This window comes from Talpa europaea (genome assembly GCF_964194135.1).
Source record: "Talpa europaea genome assembly, chromosome: 2".
In the NCBI taxonomy this organism is placed as follows: Eukaryota; Metazoa; Chordata; class Mammalia; order Eulipotyphla; family Talpidae; genus Talpa; species Talpa europaea.
The window spans coordinates 104,643,652-104,658,855 of NC_140068.1; the positions used below are offsets into that span (position 1 = coordinate 104,643,652).

General features: G+C 48.0%; 2 protein-coding genes across 2 annotated transcripts; both read left to right on the forward strand.

Annotated features, from left to right (window-relative positions):
• Nucleotides 1-2,817: 2,817 nt before the first annotated feature.
• Nucleotides 2,818-4,752, forward strand: LOC311167056 (heat shock 70 kDa protein 1-like; the record flags this gene model as incomplete). Its single annotated transcript, XM_084227857.1, has 1 exon — nucleotides 2,818-4,752. The coding sequence occupies exon 1, from the start codon at nucleotides 2,827-2,829 to the stop codon at nucleotides 4,750-4,752; it is 1,926 nt and encodes a 641-aa protein (XP_084083983.1). The 5' UTR covers nucleotides 2,818-2,826.
• Nucleotides 4,753-6,233: 1,481 nt separating this feature from the next.
• Nucleotides 6,234-13,123, forward strand: LSM2 (LSM2 homolog, U6 small nuclear RNA and mRNA degradation associated; the record flags this gene model as incomplete). The annotated part of the gene is made up of 5 exons (XM_084259360.1): nucleotides 6,234-6,290; nucleotides 6,825-6,892; nucleotides 12,647-12,677; nucleotides 12,785-12,844; nucleotides 12,941-13,123. 5 exons carry the CDS (start codon nucleotides 6,234-6,236, stop codon nucleotides 13,064-13,066), a joined length of 342 nt encoding a protein of 113 aa, XP_084115486.1. The 3' UTR covers nucleotides 13,067-13,123.
• Nucleotides 13,124-15,204: the final 2,081 nt, after the last annotated feature.

The window sequence follows — 15,204 nt, forward strand, 5'->3', positions numbered from 1 at the left end:
GAGATCAGCCTCTGACTTCACGCCAGGCGTGGAATCGCGGTGGCAGGACCTGAGCCAGTCAAGAGTTGTAGGGCGGGGCGGGTGGGGGGTGGGGGTACTTCGGCTGTGCGGTTTTCATATTGAGGGAGCCCCCACTACAGGGGTTCGAAATCCGAACTTTACCAAACTGGATCGGAGGCGGCGAGACAGTAGGTGAGTCAGGAGGTATTGGAATGGCGAGGGCACAGAGCCGACTCATAAATCTTTGACCAGTAAGTTAGAGAAAGTGCCAGGAGGGTCTAGTTTGTTTAAGTTAAAGTGAGGGGGTGTTGGCCAAACAGGAAGGGGCATCCTTTGGGGAGCACGCAGTGACTGGATTGGTCAGAACTGTTGGGAGAATGCTAGAGGACTGGTCTGTGATAGTGTCTAGGGGATTTTTGGAGTTTTCTTTGGGAGGAAGAGACCAGGTGGATCTCTTCTGAAAAAATGCTGAGAAACAGCAGTGTATTTCGTCGGTCTGCCTGTTTTGTTCCCCGCTCTGGCTCTGGTGAATTCTCTCACCCTCCCGCGCTTCTGACTGTACCCAGTGCTTGTATAAATAAATAAATAAATCTTAAAAAAAAAAAAAAGTGCTGAGGAAGCTACCCCCAAATTGTGGAGATTAATATCTCGTGAGAGGACCAGAACATAAGCCAATCCTAATTAAGGAGGAGGAGACAGGTGCAATATCAGAATAAAATATATCATGGATATAGGAATAGGACATTTGAGTCAGTCATGTCATGAGAAACTTAAAACAGTGTATGCCCACTGCCCTCCCGCATCCTTCTAGTTGTCTAAGAATACTTTGTCTACTTTGTCCAGAAATCATTCTGCCATAAAAGTGGGGTCTGGAAGAGATATTTATAGACCAAATGTTACTTATATACAGAGTTCATGGAGGTATTATTTGCAGTAACTATAAAGTAGAGTAGAAGTAACTGGGGGCCTCCCTGGTGGCTCAGGGGATTAAGCATCAGCACTATGAATTGGAGGAGGAATTGGAATGGCGCAAGCGCAGATCAGACTCATAAATCTCTCTTTTTTTTAAGATTTATTTTTTAGTTATACAGTAGCTGGGATACAGGCCAGAGGCACAGGAGGGTGAGAGGATTCACCAGAGACAGAATGGAGAGCAGAACAGGCAGACCAACCGAAAGCACTGCTGAGGGGACCAGTGGGCTAGACAGGAGAGGTCTGCCACGCAATGTGGGAATCTCCCTGGCAGGCTGGGAATCAAACCTGCGCTGCAGCAGCTATGGATAGCTTCACAGCGCTGTGCTCAACCCACTGCGCCACCTGGGAGACTCCAGACTCATGAATCTTTGACTAGTAAGTTTGAGAAAGCGCTAGGAGGGTCTAGTTTGTTCAAGTTAAAGTAAGGAAGGAGGTGTTGGCCAAACGGAAAGGGGCGGCCACTGCAGCATGAGTTCTCTCCCAGACCAGGGAGCTACCTACACAGTGCAGCAGACCTCTCCTGTCTTGCCCGCTGCTCCCCTCAGCAGTGTATTTCAGTCAATCTGCCTGTTCTGTTTCCCACTCTGTCTCTGGTGAATCCTCTCACTCCCAAGCACCTCTGGCTTGCACCCCAGCTCTTGTATGCATAAATAAATAAAGCTTTTTTAAGAAATAGTGGAAGCAACCCAAGTGTTCATAGAGAGAGAATGAACAAAATGTGCTATATACATGCAATTAATATTTTTAAATTTTTATTTTATATATTTTACATCATTTTTTCATTTTTGTACAATGTATGCATTTTCATCTTATTTATAGTCCCCATAAAACTCCCACCATCCTTGGGCCTTCCTGGTGGCACAGGCAGTTGAGCGCCACACTGTGAAGCTGTCAACAGCCTCTATAGCGCGGGTTGGATTCCGGCTGGCTGGGGAGAATCCCACATGGTACAGCAGACCTCTCCTGTCTCTCCCACTGCCTCCCTCAGCAGTGTATGTCATCAGTCTGCCTGTTCTGTTCCCTGCTCTATCTCTGATGAATCCTCTCACCCTCCCACACAACTAGCCTGTACCCCTATTCTTGTATAAATAAATAAATAAATCTTTTAAAAAAATTCCCACCACCCTTGTTTTGATTTTTTAAAAATATTTATTTATTTATGCATACAAGAACTGGGATACAGGCCAGAGGTGGGGAGGGGGTGTGTGTGTGTGAGGGAATTCACCAGAGACAGAGGGGGGAACAGAATAGGCGGATTGACTGAAATATACTGCTAAGGGGAGCCTCGGGCAAGACAGGAGAGGTCTGCTGTGCCATGTGGGTTGCTCCCTGGCTGGCCTGGGATCCAGCTCATGCTGCAGTGGCTGCGAACAGCTTCATAGGTTGTGTCTTAACCCCTTGCGCCACCAGAGAGTCCCACATGCAATTAATATTATTCAGCCTTGAAAGGGAAGTAAATTATGACACATGCTATAATATAAATGGACATTCGAAGCTATTGTGCTGAGTGAAATAACAGAAAAATTGGGTATAAGTCCACTAATATGAGGTACCTAGAGGGGTCTCATTCATAGAGACAAAGTACAGTGGTTGCTCCCAGCTGGAGGAAAAAGAATGGGACATGGGTAAAGGACATAGATATTTACTTTTACCAGATGAATCATGTTTTGCAAATTCTTTGGATAATAATGTCAACGAACTTACTACTTTTAAGTGGTTAAGATGGAGGAGGGACAAGTGTGTCTATCAAGCCCCCCCCCCAAAAAAAAAGGGTTACGATGGTAAATTTTATGTCATGTGTATTTTACCACAATCTTTAAAATGTGTTTTTGCTACAGACCTCGGAAAACCATGGCTACTTCTAAGGGAATGGCCATCGGCATCGACCTGGGCACCACCTACTCGTGCGTGGGGGTGTTCCAGCACGGCAAGGTGGAGATCATCGCCAACGACCAGGGCAACCGCACCACCCCCAGCTACGTGGCCTTCACCGACACGGAGCGGCTAATCGGCGACGCGGCCAAAAACCAGGTAGCCATGAACCCCCAGAACACGGTGTTCGACGCAAAGCGGCTGATTGGCAGGAAATTTAATGATCCTGTAGTGCAATCAGATATGAAGCTTTGGCCTTTTCAAGTGGTCAATGAAGGAGGGAAACCCAAAGTAATGGTTTCCTACAAAGGGGAGCAAAAAGCCTTCTACCCTGAAGAAATCTCTTCTATGGTGCTTACTAAGATGAAGGAGACAGCTGAGGCTTTTTTGGGCCACTCTATCACCAATGCTGTGATCACTGTTCCCGCCTATTTTAACGACTCTCAACGCCAAGCCACCAAAGATGCCGGTGTAATCGCAGGTCTCAATGTGTTAAGAATTATCAATGAACCCACAGCTGCTGCCATCGCCTATGGCTTAGATAAAGCAGGTCAGGGAGAGCGACATGTCCTAATCTTTGATCTGGGTGGAGGCACATTTGATGTATCCATTCTGACCATAGATGATGGCATTTTTGAGGTAAAAGCCACAGCAGGGGACACGCACCTGGGCGGGGAGGACTTCGACAACAGGCTGGTGAACCACTTCGTGGAGGAGTTCAAGAGGAAGCACAAGAAGGACATCAGCCAGAACAAGCGCGCCGTGCGGCGGCTGCGCACAGCCTGTGAGAGGGCCAAGCGCACCCTGTCATCCAGCACACAGGCCAACTTGGAGATCGACTCCCTGTTCGAGGGCATCGACTTCTACACATCCATCACCAGAGCCCGATTTGAAGAGTTGTGTGCAGACCTGTTCCGGGGCACGCTGGAACCCGTGGAGAAGGCACTTCGGGATGCCAAGATGGATAAGGCTAAAATCCATGACATTGTTTTAGTAGGGGGCTCCACCCGTATCCCTAAGGTTCAGAGGCTGCTACAGGACTACTTTAACGGCCGTGATCTCAACAAAAGCATCAACCCCGATGAGGCAGTGGCCTATGGGGCGGCAGTACAGGCAGCCATTTTGATGGGGGACAAATCTGAAAAGGTACAAGACCTGCTTTTGTTGGATGTTGCTCCCCTCTCTCTAGGGCTGGAGACAGCAGGGGGTGTGATGACTGTCCTAATCAAGCGCAACTCCACCATCCCCACCAAGCAGACACAGATCTTTACCACCTACTCGGACAACCAGCCGGGGGTGCTAATCCAGGTGTATGAGGGCGAGAGGGCCATGACTAGGGACAACAACCTGCTGGGGCGCTTTGACCTAAGTGGAATCCCTCCTGCACCCAGAGGAGTTCCTCAGATCGAGGTGACCTTTGACATCGATGCTAATGGTATCCTCAATGTAACAGCTATGGACAAGAGCACAGGCAAGGCCAACAAGATCACCATCACCAATGACAAAGGCCGCCTAAGCAAGGAGGAGATCGAGCGCATGGTTCAGGATGCTGAGAAATACAAAGCTGAGGACGAGGTCCAGAGAGAGAAAATTGCTGCAAAAAATGCTTTAGAATCCTATGCTTTTAACATGAAGAGTGCTGTGAGTGATGAAGGCTTGAAGGGCAAGATTAGTGAATCTGATAAAAAGAAAATATTGGATAAATGCAATGAGGTCCTTTCGTGGCTAGAAGCCAATCAACTGGCTGAGAAAGATGAGTTTGAACATAAGAGAAAGGACTTGGAGAAAGTGTGTAACCCAGTCATTACAAAACTCTATCAGGGAGGATGCACTGGGCCTACATGTGGAACAGGGTACTCTCCTGGATCCGCTGCCACAGGCCCCACAATTGAAGAAGTCGATTAGTTATCTGAAGCTTGAGGGTTCAGGGGTCACCTCTAAGGTGAATTTTGCTCCCCATGCCTTCAGACATTGTTATGATTCTTGAATTGACTGAACCTGAATCTCAGCTACCATCCCTTTGAAATTCTGATTGGAGGATGTCATATTTCATCTCACACTACAGCATTCTGTTTCTAATTCTGGAATGAGACTTTTAGAAATACCAGCCCACTCTTTGAACCATTTGATGAATTTGAATGTCTGCTATTTATTTCTGGCCTCCCCAACTTACTCCTGTGTGGATGGTTATTTGTCACCCAGTAAAGTTGTTCCTAAAGGAAATTACTTCTTGTCTGTTTAGATTGTGAGTGTATCTTAAAAAAGTAAGGAAAAAGAGTGCATGTGCTCTGGTTGTGCGTTGTGAGTGATTTAGATGGAAAGGACAAATTATTTGAATTTTCATGAGCTAATTGTTTCAAAGAGGAAAATAACTTTTTTTTTAAAGATTTATTTATTTATTTATTTATACAAGCATTGGGTACAGTCAGAAGCTCAGGAGGGTGAGAGAATTCACCAGAGCCAGAGCGGGGAGCAGAGCAGGCAGACAGATGAAGTACACTGCTGAGGGGAGCAGCGGGCAGCAGGAGAGGTCTGCGCGCCATGTGGGACCCTCCTCCAGTGGCCGGGGAGCAGCCGGGTATCAAACCGGCGCTGCAGAGGCTGCGGGCAGCTTCACAACCCAGCACTCAACCCCTGCGCCACCGGGGGGCCCGAAAATAACTTTTTAAAAAAAATTTATTTATTTACGCATACAAGAGCTGTGGTACAGACCAGAGGTGCGGTGGGGGACGGGGGGGTGAAAGGATTCACCAGAGACAGAGTGGGGAACAGAACGGGCAGACTGACTGAAACACATTGCTGAGGGGAGCATCTGGCAAGACAGGAGAGGTCTGCCGCGCCATGTGGGTTGCTCCCTGGCCGGCTGGGGATGTTACTCGTGCTGCAGAAGCTCTAGATAGCTTCACAGTGCGGTGCTTAACCCCTTGCGCCACCAGGGAGGCCCTGCAAGGCAGGGCCTTGGTGTCCCCTGGTGTGTCCCCCGCAGTTTTCAATAGGAGGTGTCTGTGAGGTATGGGCAAATCTTCCTGTGGATTACACCGTCATAGAAAAGAACTTCAGATGAGAGCAGCGGCTCCGCAGGTCAGGCGCCCCGGGGTTGGCGCATGCGCGGCGGGAGCCCGCCGCTCAGGGAGGAAGTGGGAGGCAGGGGCCCCGCCCCTTTCCGGCCTTTCACGTTCCTTGGACGCTCCCCCGCCTGCTTTCCGCGAGCGGCCGGGGCGCCGCACGCTCTCCGTTACTCTCAGCTTTCCGCGGCGCTTCCGGCTGCGCCTGCGCGACCCCGCCCCTCCCACGCGCGGGGCGGCACTCGGGTTCCCGCCCGGCCTGCGGCCCGCGGCCCGGTTCTCGCTTTCCCGGTCCGGCCGGCAGCCCGCGGCGCGAGCACCATGGTAGGTACCGTGACGTCACAAGGGGGCGCCTCGGGAGCGCGGGCAATTTGGACGGTTGGGGGCGGGGCGGCGTGGGGGGGGGGTCCCGGCTTTGTCCCTCCGGGCTGGCCTCGGGCCTAGCATTTTCCCTCCAGCCTTGGCTTATGCGCTCCAGAAGAAACACCTGGTTGCAAGTGCTTTTTTCTCTCTTATGAGGAGGGAAAGCCAGAGTCGGCGGGACAGCGAGATTCCCCGGGGGGCATTTCCCTGACGGAGACCAGGCTTTGGGAGAGTTGCGCGGTTGGGGGGATTTCCACGGTCAGGTCACCGGGGCCCCCGGAGAGGAGGTCGGTTGAGTGTTGGCCCCGCCGGAGCCCGGGTGGGTGCAAGCAGAGCCTCTCTCGCGCTTTAAATCGGAGGCTCAGGAGCGTGTGTGTAGCATCATTTGGACCCAGCCGTTCATCCCTGTCACCGACCATTCATTCCCGGGATGTTTGGAGAAGTAGAGATGTGGGGATCCCACTACCAGTATTTGATAGTACTGGAAAGGGGGCGCTCCTCCTGCCGTGTCCCTTCCCCTATGATGGTTTTCCCCCTCTCGCCCAATAGCTCTTCTATTCCTTTTTCAAGTCCCTTGTGGGCAAGGATGTGGTGGTGGAACTCAAGAATGACCTGAGGTAGGTGCCTATTCCAACAAGTCTTTAGGGAGTGGATATGCCCAGCACCCGCTGATCTCTTTAAGAAGTATTTGAGGGTTGAGGAAGGTGGAGAGAAGAAATGATTTGTGCCTTAAACCTACAGATTAGCTGGGGTGTTGTATCTTGTATGGGAAAACAATACAAGGAAATGTAAATACTGGGGAGGGGGTGGAGGCATCAATAACTTTTTTTTTTTTTTTTTTTACAAAACGAACAGTTTTGTTTTTTTCTGATTAACTTTTATACTCCTTTGATCCAGCTTCTAGAAATGTAAGAATCAGTTCCACAAGCAAAAATGCATGTACAAAAGTGTTTATAGTTTTATTTGTAATAGCCAGAAATCGGGAATGGGTTAATTAAACTGATACTTGCATATTATGTGATTATCACATAGGAATGAGATGTATTAATATAGAAAGCTGCTGCAGAATAGTGTATGTGGCATAATCTCCTTATTTATTAAATAAAATTTAAAATAACCATAAAATCAATGAAACCCCTCTGTACAGCCTTTACAACCCCTACCACCTTGTCCCAAAAGCTTCTAATGACCTTTTAGAACTTGGATTAAATGTTGTGTCCTAGAAAGACTTCTAGGTTCTTCTAGTCAAGTCAATTGCATTGCCTTAGACTTCTTTCCTAGTGGCTACTTCTCAAGTTTTATTCACAGGAATAATATTGTTGGTGGCCTGTCCTTCCTACAGGGCCAGGACCATGTTCTTTGTTTTTAATTTTTAATGATACTTTTTTCCCCCCACATTGTTCATTTTTGTACACTGTTTGATTTCTCCCCTCAGGTATATTCCTCATATAATTCCCACCATGAAATCACTCATGAACCATCACCAGTCTTTTGTGCTCTTCCCTCCTCTGTTTTGATCCCTCCCCGTCCCCTGCTATATGTCTCCAATTTATAGTTTGCCTGCTAGTTTTGCCTTTTTTTTTTTCCTCACCCCTTGTTTGGTTTCCCTGTATTCCTCCTAAAAGTGAAACCATCTGATATTTTTTTTTTCCTTCTGACTTACTTTACTAAGCATAATTCCTTCCAGCTCCATCCATGTTGCTGCAAATGGCAAGAGTTTTTCTTTTTTGATTGCTGAATAGTATTCCACTGTGTATATATCCCACATTTTCTTGAGCAAGTCATCCGTTTTTGGTCATTTAGGTTGTTTCCATATCTTAGCTATTGTAAATAATGCTGCAATAAACATAGGATTACAGGCTTCTTTTCGAATTAATGTTCCTTTGGGTAGATTTCTAGGAGTTGACTTGCTGGGTCATTTAGTAGCTTCATTTTTACTAATTTGAGGATCCTCCACACAGCTTTTTGTAGTGGTTCAACCAGTTTGCATTCCCCTCAGCAGTGTAAGAGGGTTCCTTTTTATTCACAACCTCACGGCCAGGACCGTGTTTAAGCTCCCCGTTGTTTATAGAGTCTAACATAGGCCTGACATATAGTAGGTGCTTAATAAAATGTGAACTGAAAGAAAAATAGCTAACATTTGTGAACCTCCTATCAACTAAGTACTCCTCTGAATACATTTATTAACTCATTTAATTTTCACAACATCCCCACATGACATTTGCTAGGATTGCTAGAACTGAAGTTTAGATAATTTAGGAAAATTGCTTATCTGCTAGTAAATTACACAGCAGAACTGATATCTAATCCTGTCTGGCTGTTTTGTTTTTTTTTTTTAAGGAGGTTCATATATATATATCTTTTAAGATTTATTTTTACTGATGCATATAAGAACTGGGATATAGGTCAGAGGTTGGGGGGAGCAGAGGTGAGAGGATTCGCCAGAGACAGAGAGGAGAGCAGAATAGGCAGATTTACTGAAATACACTGTTGAGGGGAACAGCGGGTGAGACAGGAGAGGTCTGCTGTGCCATGTGGGTTAGCTCCCTGACTGGGAATGGAACATGCCACAGTGGCTGGTGGTAGCTTGATGGCACTGAGACTTCAACCCCTGAGCCACAGGGAGGCCCCAGGTTCATATTTTTTATGCAATTGTGAAACTTGCTTTTCATTTAACAGTAGGTTATGGATATTTTCCATGCCAATCTAGTTGCTCTTTAACATTCTTAGTATCTGTGGCATTTTTATTATATGACAAGAACTAATTTATTTTTTTTAAAGATTTATTTATTTATGCATACAAGAACTGGGGTGTAAGCCAGAGGTGTGGGGGTGAGAGGATTCACCAGAGACAGAGTAGGAAACAGAACAGGCGGATTGACTGAAATATACTGCTGAGGGGAGCAGCGGGCGAGACAGAAGAGATCTGCTGCGCCATATGGGTTGCTCCCTGGCAGACCAGGCATCAAACTGGTGTTGCAGTGGCTGGCGATAGCTTGATAGTGCTCCCTGTGCCACCAGGAAGGCCCAACGGGAACTAACTTAACCGAACCTTGTTGTTGGACATTTTGGCTGTCTCCAGTTCTTTGCTTTTACAAACATTATTGCCATAGCATACATCTTTGTACACATGATTATTTCTTTGGGGAAAAAAATCCTCTAGGATGTACATTTAAAATAGAAATATCTGGGCCTCCCTGGTGGTACAATGGGTTAAGACACAGCCTATGAAGCTGTCCGCAGCCTCTGCAGCATGAGTTCGATCCCCGGCCAGGGAGCTACCCACATGGAACAGCAGACCTCTCCAGATTCACCACCTGTTCCCCTCAGGAGTGTACTTCGGTTGATCTGCCTATTCTGTTCCCCACTCTGTTTCTGGTGAGTCCTCTCACCCACAATACCTCTAGCCTGTACCCCAGCTCTTGTATGCATACATAAATAAATCTTTAAAAATAAATAAGGGCCTCCCTGGTGGCACAGGCGATTGAGCACTGCACTGTGAAGCTGTCCACAGCCTCTGCAGTGTGAACTCAATCCCGGCCGGTGGGCAAGAGTCCCACATGGTGGGGCAGATCTCTCCTGTCTCACCCACTGCTCCCCTCAGCAGTGTATTTCATCAGTCTGCCTATTGTATTCTCCGCTCTGTCTCTGGTGAATCCTCTTACCCTCCCCCGTATCTGGCCGGTACCCCGGTTCTTGTATAAATAAATAAGTCTTTAAAAATAAATAAATAAAGCTGTAATATGAGGAACATCATAATATCCTAATTTAAAAAAAAATAGTAATATCTGTTGTGGTTTTATTGTTTTTCTTAAACTTTTTTTTTCTTAAACTTTTTAATTCTCTCATATCATTATTCAATTTTGTATAGTTATCCTTTAAAAAGTTTGAATCAGTGTATTCTCTCCTCAACAGTGTCTTCCACATTTCTATATGAGATAACATTTTAGTGGGGGAAACATTGACATGGAATGGTAAGGGGAGGGAGTTGCCTTTTAGATCAGAGATTTTCATTTATGGGACTGGCAATGCACACGGAATCAATGGAATATAGATTGGGTCAGTTAGACAAGTAGGGAAGTCAAATCAAATCTAGGCAATTACCTGAGATGATTTGTTTATTTTCCTCTTTTCTCTTTCCTGGATCTTGCACATGGCAAGAATAACTTGTTAGAGTACCAGGTCCTAAAGCTCCTGACTTACCAGATTTGAAGGTAGTCCAGTGGATTGGGAAAAGAGCTTTTTTTTTTTTCTCATGTTTGTTGTCAGATTACTTTTGTACCAAATGCCTCGTTCTTTTTTTTTTTTTTAAGATTTATTCACTTATGCATACAAGAGCTGGGGTATAGGCCAGAGGTGTGGGGGGTGAGAGGATTCACCAGAGACAGAGTGGGGAACAGAATAGGCAGAGTGACCGAAGTACACTGCTGGGGGAAGCAGCGGGCGTCTGCTGTGCCATGTGGGTTGCTCCCTGGCTGACAAGGGGTTGAACTCATACTGCAGAGGCTGTGGACAGCTTCATAGGTTGCGTCTTAACCTCTTGCACCACCAGGGAGGCCCACCAAATGCCTCATTCTTAAGGGACTGAATGAAACTGCACCACTACCTTTTGCAGTTCCTTGAAGTTACTTCACTGGTGCAGATGGTAGTAGGATGCTTAGACTTCAGCAGCCAGGGATATGATGAAACCACCACGGAGGCAGTAGGTCTCAGATACTGGATTTCAAAGACTTATAATTTGGTGTAAGTTACTATTCAACAGAGAACTACCAACTTTTAGGCAAGATAAGGACATTTAAAAACTGCCATTACAATCATTAAAAAAATTTAAGACCAAAATAAACAGGAACACAGAGAGCAATTACTTAGGAAAAGAATACTTGACAACCTTTCGCACACTACATACACACTGAGCACACACTGCCAGACCTAGATGGTCTCATGAAACCTTAGGACACATCAGTGTTTGAATACCACAGTTCTACAGAGCTTAGAATTTGGTGATCATGTGTAGGATGGGTAGGATCTAGGTAGCCAAGTTAGAGGTTGGCTTGGATTCAGGTGTAAAGTAGTCAGGACTTGGTGTGTAGATGTCAAACTAGAAAGAGATTGTTAGAAAGACATCCACAGATGATGGGGATTCCTGGGACAGGGAGAGAAGTACAACTGATAGGATTTGAGGTTGTGGGATTTAGTGTTGAAGCCATTGACATTAAATGGGGATAGAGGTAACATGGCTTGGAACAGCCAAGCCATGGTGTTTTGTTTTGTTTTTAAAGATTTATTTGTTTATTTATACATGTACTGGGTAGTCAGAAGCGCGGGAGGGTGAGAGAATTCACCAGAGCCAGAGCGGGGAGCAGAACAGGCAGAAGGACCGAAGTACACTGCCGAGGGGAGCAGTGGGCGGCAGGAGAGGTCTGCGCGCCATGTGGGACCTTCCTCTGGTGGCCGGGGAGCAACCGGGGATCGAACCGGCTCTTCAGAGGCTGGGGGGGGGGGGCAGCTTTGCAACCCAGCACTCAACTGCTGGGCCACCGCCACCTGGGAGGCCCAGCCATTGTGTTTTGAAAGCAGTCTTCATTAACATTTCAGGGGGCTCCAGGATTGGGGAAAGGAGATGTCCTTTGTGCCTTCATTATTGAGGACAAGACTTAGCTGTTTTACCTACTTTACTTGGGACTCTGGTTCTGAAGCGGTGTTTGAAAATACCTGATGATTTTAGGAGTCAGACTGAAGTCTCTGTTTATTTGTTCTAAACTTGGGCAAGTTATACAACCTCTCTGAATGCCTAAATGGTTATAAAGTGAAGTGCTGTAAAGATGACAGATACCAAGGCCTCCCTCGTCGCACAAGGGGTTAAGCACTGCACTATGAAGCAATCCCGCAGCCTCTGCAGCACGAGTTCAATCCCCAGCCCCACATGGCGCAGACCTCTCCTGTCGCGCCTGCTGCTCCCCTCAGCAGTGTACTTCGGTCAATCTGCCTGTTCTGTTCCCCACTCTGTCTCTGGTGAATCCTCTCACACACACACCCCTGCATCTGTGGCCTGTACCCCAGCTCTTGTATGCATAAATAAATTTTAAAAAAATTACAGATACCTTGGGGATAGAGGCTAAGGACTTAACAGTTGTTTAATGGTAGCTATTAAGAGTGAGGTATTTCAGGTGGAAAGGCGTTGAGGTCTAAAATGACACACACCACTATCTCTTACTCCAGGGCTTAGGAATGTCCCCTTTTGGTTCCACCTTTTCTGACTTCCTCAAGTCCTTGACTTCTCCCAACCATGTTCTATTCATACTCTGAAATCACCTGTGTTGCCTTTGGTGTGAACTAATTTGTTTTTTTTTTCTTCTCTATACCCCTTACAGCATCTGTGGAACACTCCATTCTGTGGATCAGGTGAGGTATAGCAAGGACCCAGAATTGGGTCTTAGGGGAAGAGGGGAGAGCTTAAGGGGTGGGTCCTTGCATCTTGTCCTAGGGCTAATGATTGTTTCTCTTCTTAGTATCTCAATATCAAACTGACAGACATCAGTGTCACAGACCCTGAGAAATACCCTCACATGGTGAGTTGGGGATGATAGAGAAGAGGAAACACCTCTAAGAGCATCTAGGTGGGAGGACACTTTGAGGGATGTTTTCACATTTGTCTTTTTGTCTAGTTATCAGTGAAGAACTGCTTCATCCGGGGCTCAGTGGTCCGCTATGTACAGCTGCCCGCAGATGAAGTTGACACACAGTTGCTCCAGGATGCGGCCAGGAAGGAGGCCCTGCAGCAGAAACAGTGATGGCTCCTTTTCCCCTGCCCCTTCCATTGATGACCTTTAACCTGTGTCCCATCCCAGAACCCCTCCCCTGCATACTTGAGGTGGTGTGTTTTGTTATTATTGAAGAGTGAAGGTGTTTTTTTTGAGGGGTGAGTAGATTAGAGGGTTAATAATGGGGAGCAACTAATCCTTTGTTGAGAAGGGGAGGATAAGTAGGCTGGAGAACTGCAGACTTCCCTGTCTCTGGTTCCTGCCTTTCTCATTCCTTCCCTGGAGACAGAGAATCTCCTAGATCTCTCCAGGGCAGCTGGTGATTCATTTTGGGGATGGAAGGATCTGTCCCGCATCGGGAATAAAATTTATGATCCAAATTTGAGTTCTGGTTCTGTGTGTGTTTGGGGAAGGAGGCTGGAGGGTGGGAGCGGGATGTTCATTTTTTTTTTTTTTAATGGAGGCATGTTTTATTTATTTATTTATTATATTTGTTTGTTTGTTTTGTTTATACATGCACTGGGTACAGTCAGAAGCGCGGGAGGGTGAGAGAATTCACCAGAGCCAGAGCGGGGAGCAGAGCAGGCAGAAGGACCGAAGTACACTGCTGAGGGGAGCAGTGGGCGGCAGGAGAGGTCTGCGTGCCATGTGGGACCCTCCTCTGGTGGCCGGGGAGCAGCCGGGGATCGAACCGGCGCCGCAGAGGCCGTGGGCAGCTTCACAACCCAGCGCTCAACCGCTGCGCCACCGGGGAGGCCCCGGGATGTTCATTTTATCCAGGCCCTGTTCCTGTCACTGAGCCTAGAATCCAACCCACCTCACCATCATCACCCATAATGCTCCTTGTTATAAACCATGTAATACCTCTATTGGGCCACACTGGCTTTGAGAACAGGCCTCCACCAACACAGCCCTTATCCTGTACCTACCATGAGTGCTTGCTCCCCTTCCTCTAGCCTTACCTTAAAAGAACAATTAGCAGAAGGGCCTCCCTGGTGGCCTAGGGGTTAAGTCTCAGCCCTATCATCCCTAAAGCCTGAGTCCCATCCCTGGCCAGGGAGCTGACCTGTGCCTGCTGACCTCACCTGTCTCGCCCTCTGCTCCCCTCAGCAGTGTATCTCGGTATATCTGCCTGTTCTACTCCCCACTCTGTCTTTGGTGAATCCTCTAACACACAATCCCCCTGCACCTTTGGCCTACAGTCCAGTTCTATGTCAAAAGAACAGTGTTAGGAGACACCAAGATGTGCTTAGTGCTGCCAGATTTCCTCCTCAACCCATCCACCTCAGTGCCCTTTCTGAACATAGACAAAATTACAAATGGGGGCCTCCCCGGTGGCGCTGTGGTTGAGCGCTGGGTTGCGAAGCTGCCTGCAGCTTCTGCATCGCTAGTTCCGATCGCCGGCTGCTCCCCGGCCACCGGAGGAGGGTCCCACATGGCGCGCAGACCTCTCCTGCCGCCCGCTGCTCCCCTCAGCAGTGTGCTTCGGTCCTTCTGCCTGCTCTGCTCCCCGCTCTGGCTCTGGTGAATTCTCTCACCCTCCCGCGCTTCTGACTGTACCCAGTGCTTGTATAAATAAATAAATAGTTAAATCTTTTAAAAAAAAATACAAATGGTGTTTTGTCTTTAAAAAAAAAATTCCCTTCATTCACATGGAATATGGAAAGCCTGATTTGTATTAGACACTAGTAATTTACATTCCTAGACACCGTGCTAGGCTGGGCCCAACTCTGAGTCTGACCTCTGGGAGGGTTCTAGCTGGGAGAGGCCAGGGACGGCTACTGAGGGACAAGAGTTGCTCGGGAGGCACCTGACGATCCCGGGGGCCTAGAGCTGCCGCAGCAGCGACGGCTGCCCGGGCGGGGTAGGCCCGGCGGCTGAACCGGTCCAGGAAGGGAGTTTGCTGAGAAGCGCGCGTGAGGCCCTGAACCCAGAGCAGGGGGCGTGGCCGGGACACTAGACCCGAAGCCTCGGAGCTGCGGGCCGCTCGCCGGCACGTGACTTCCTCGGCCGTGGGACGAGGGGGCACATAACAGACCCCTAGGGTCGCCGAAGCGCCCTCGAGAGGGGCCCCGCGTGGAGGCCACGACGCCCTGAAGCGCCGAGGCTGCCAGAAGCCCCGCGCCGGCACGGTCCTGCCAGGAGCTCGGGACCTCACGAAACCTCAC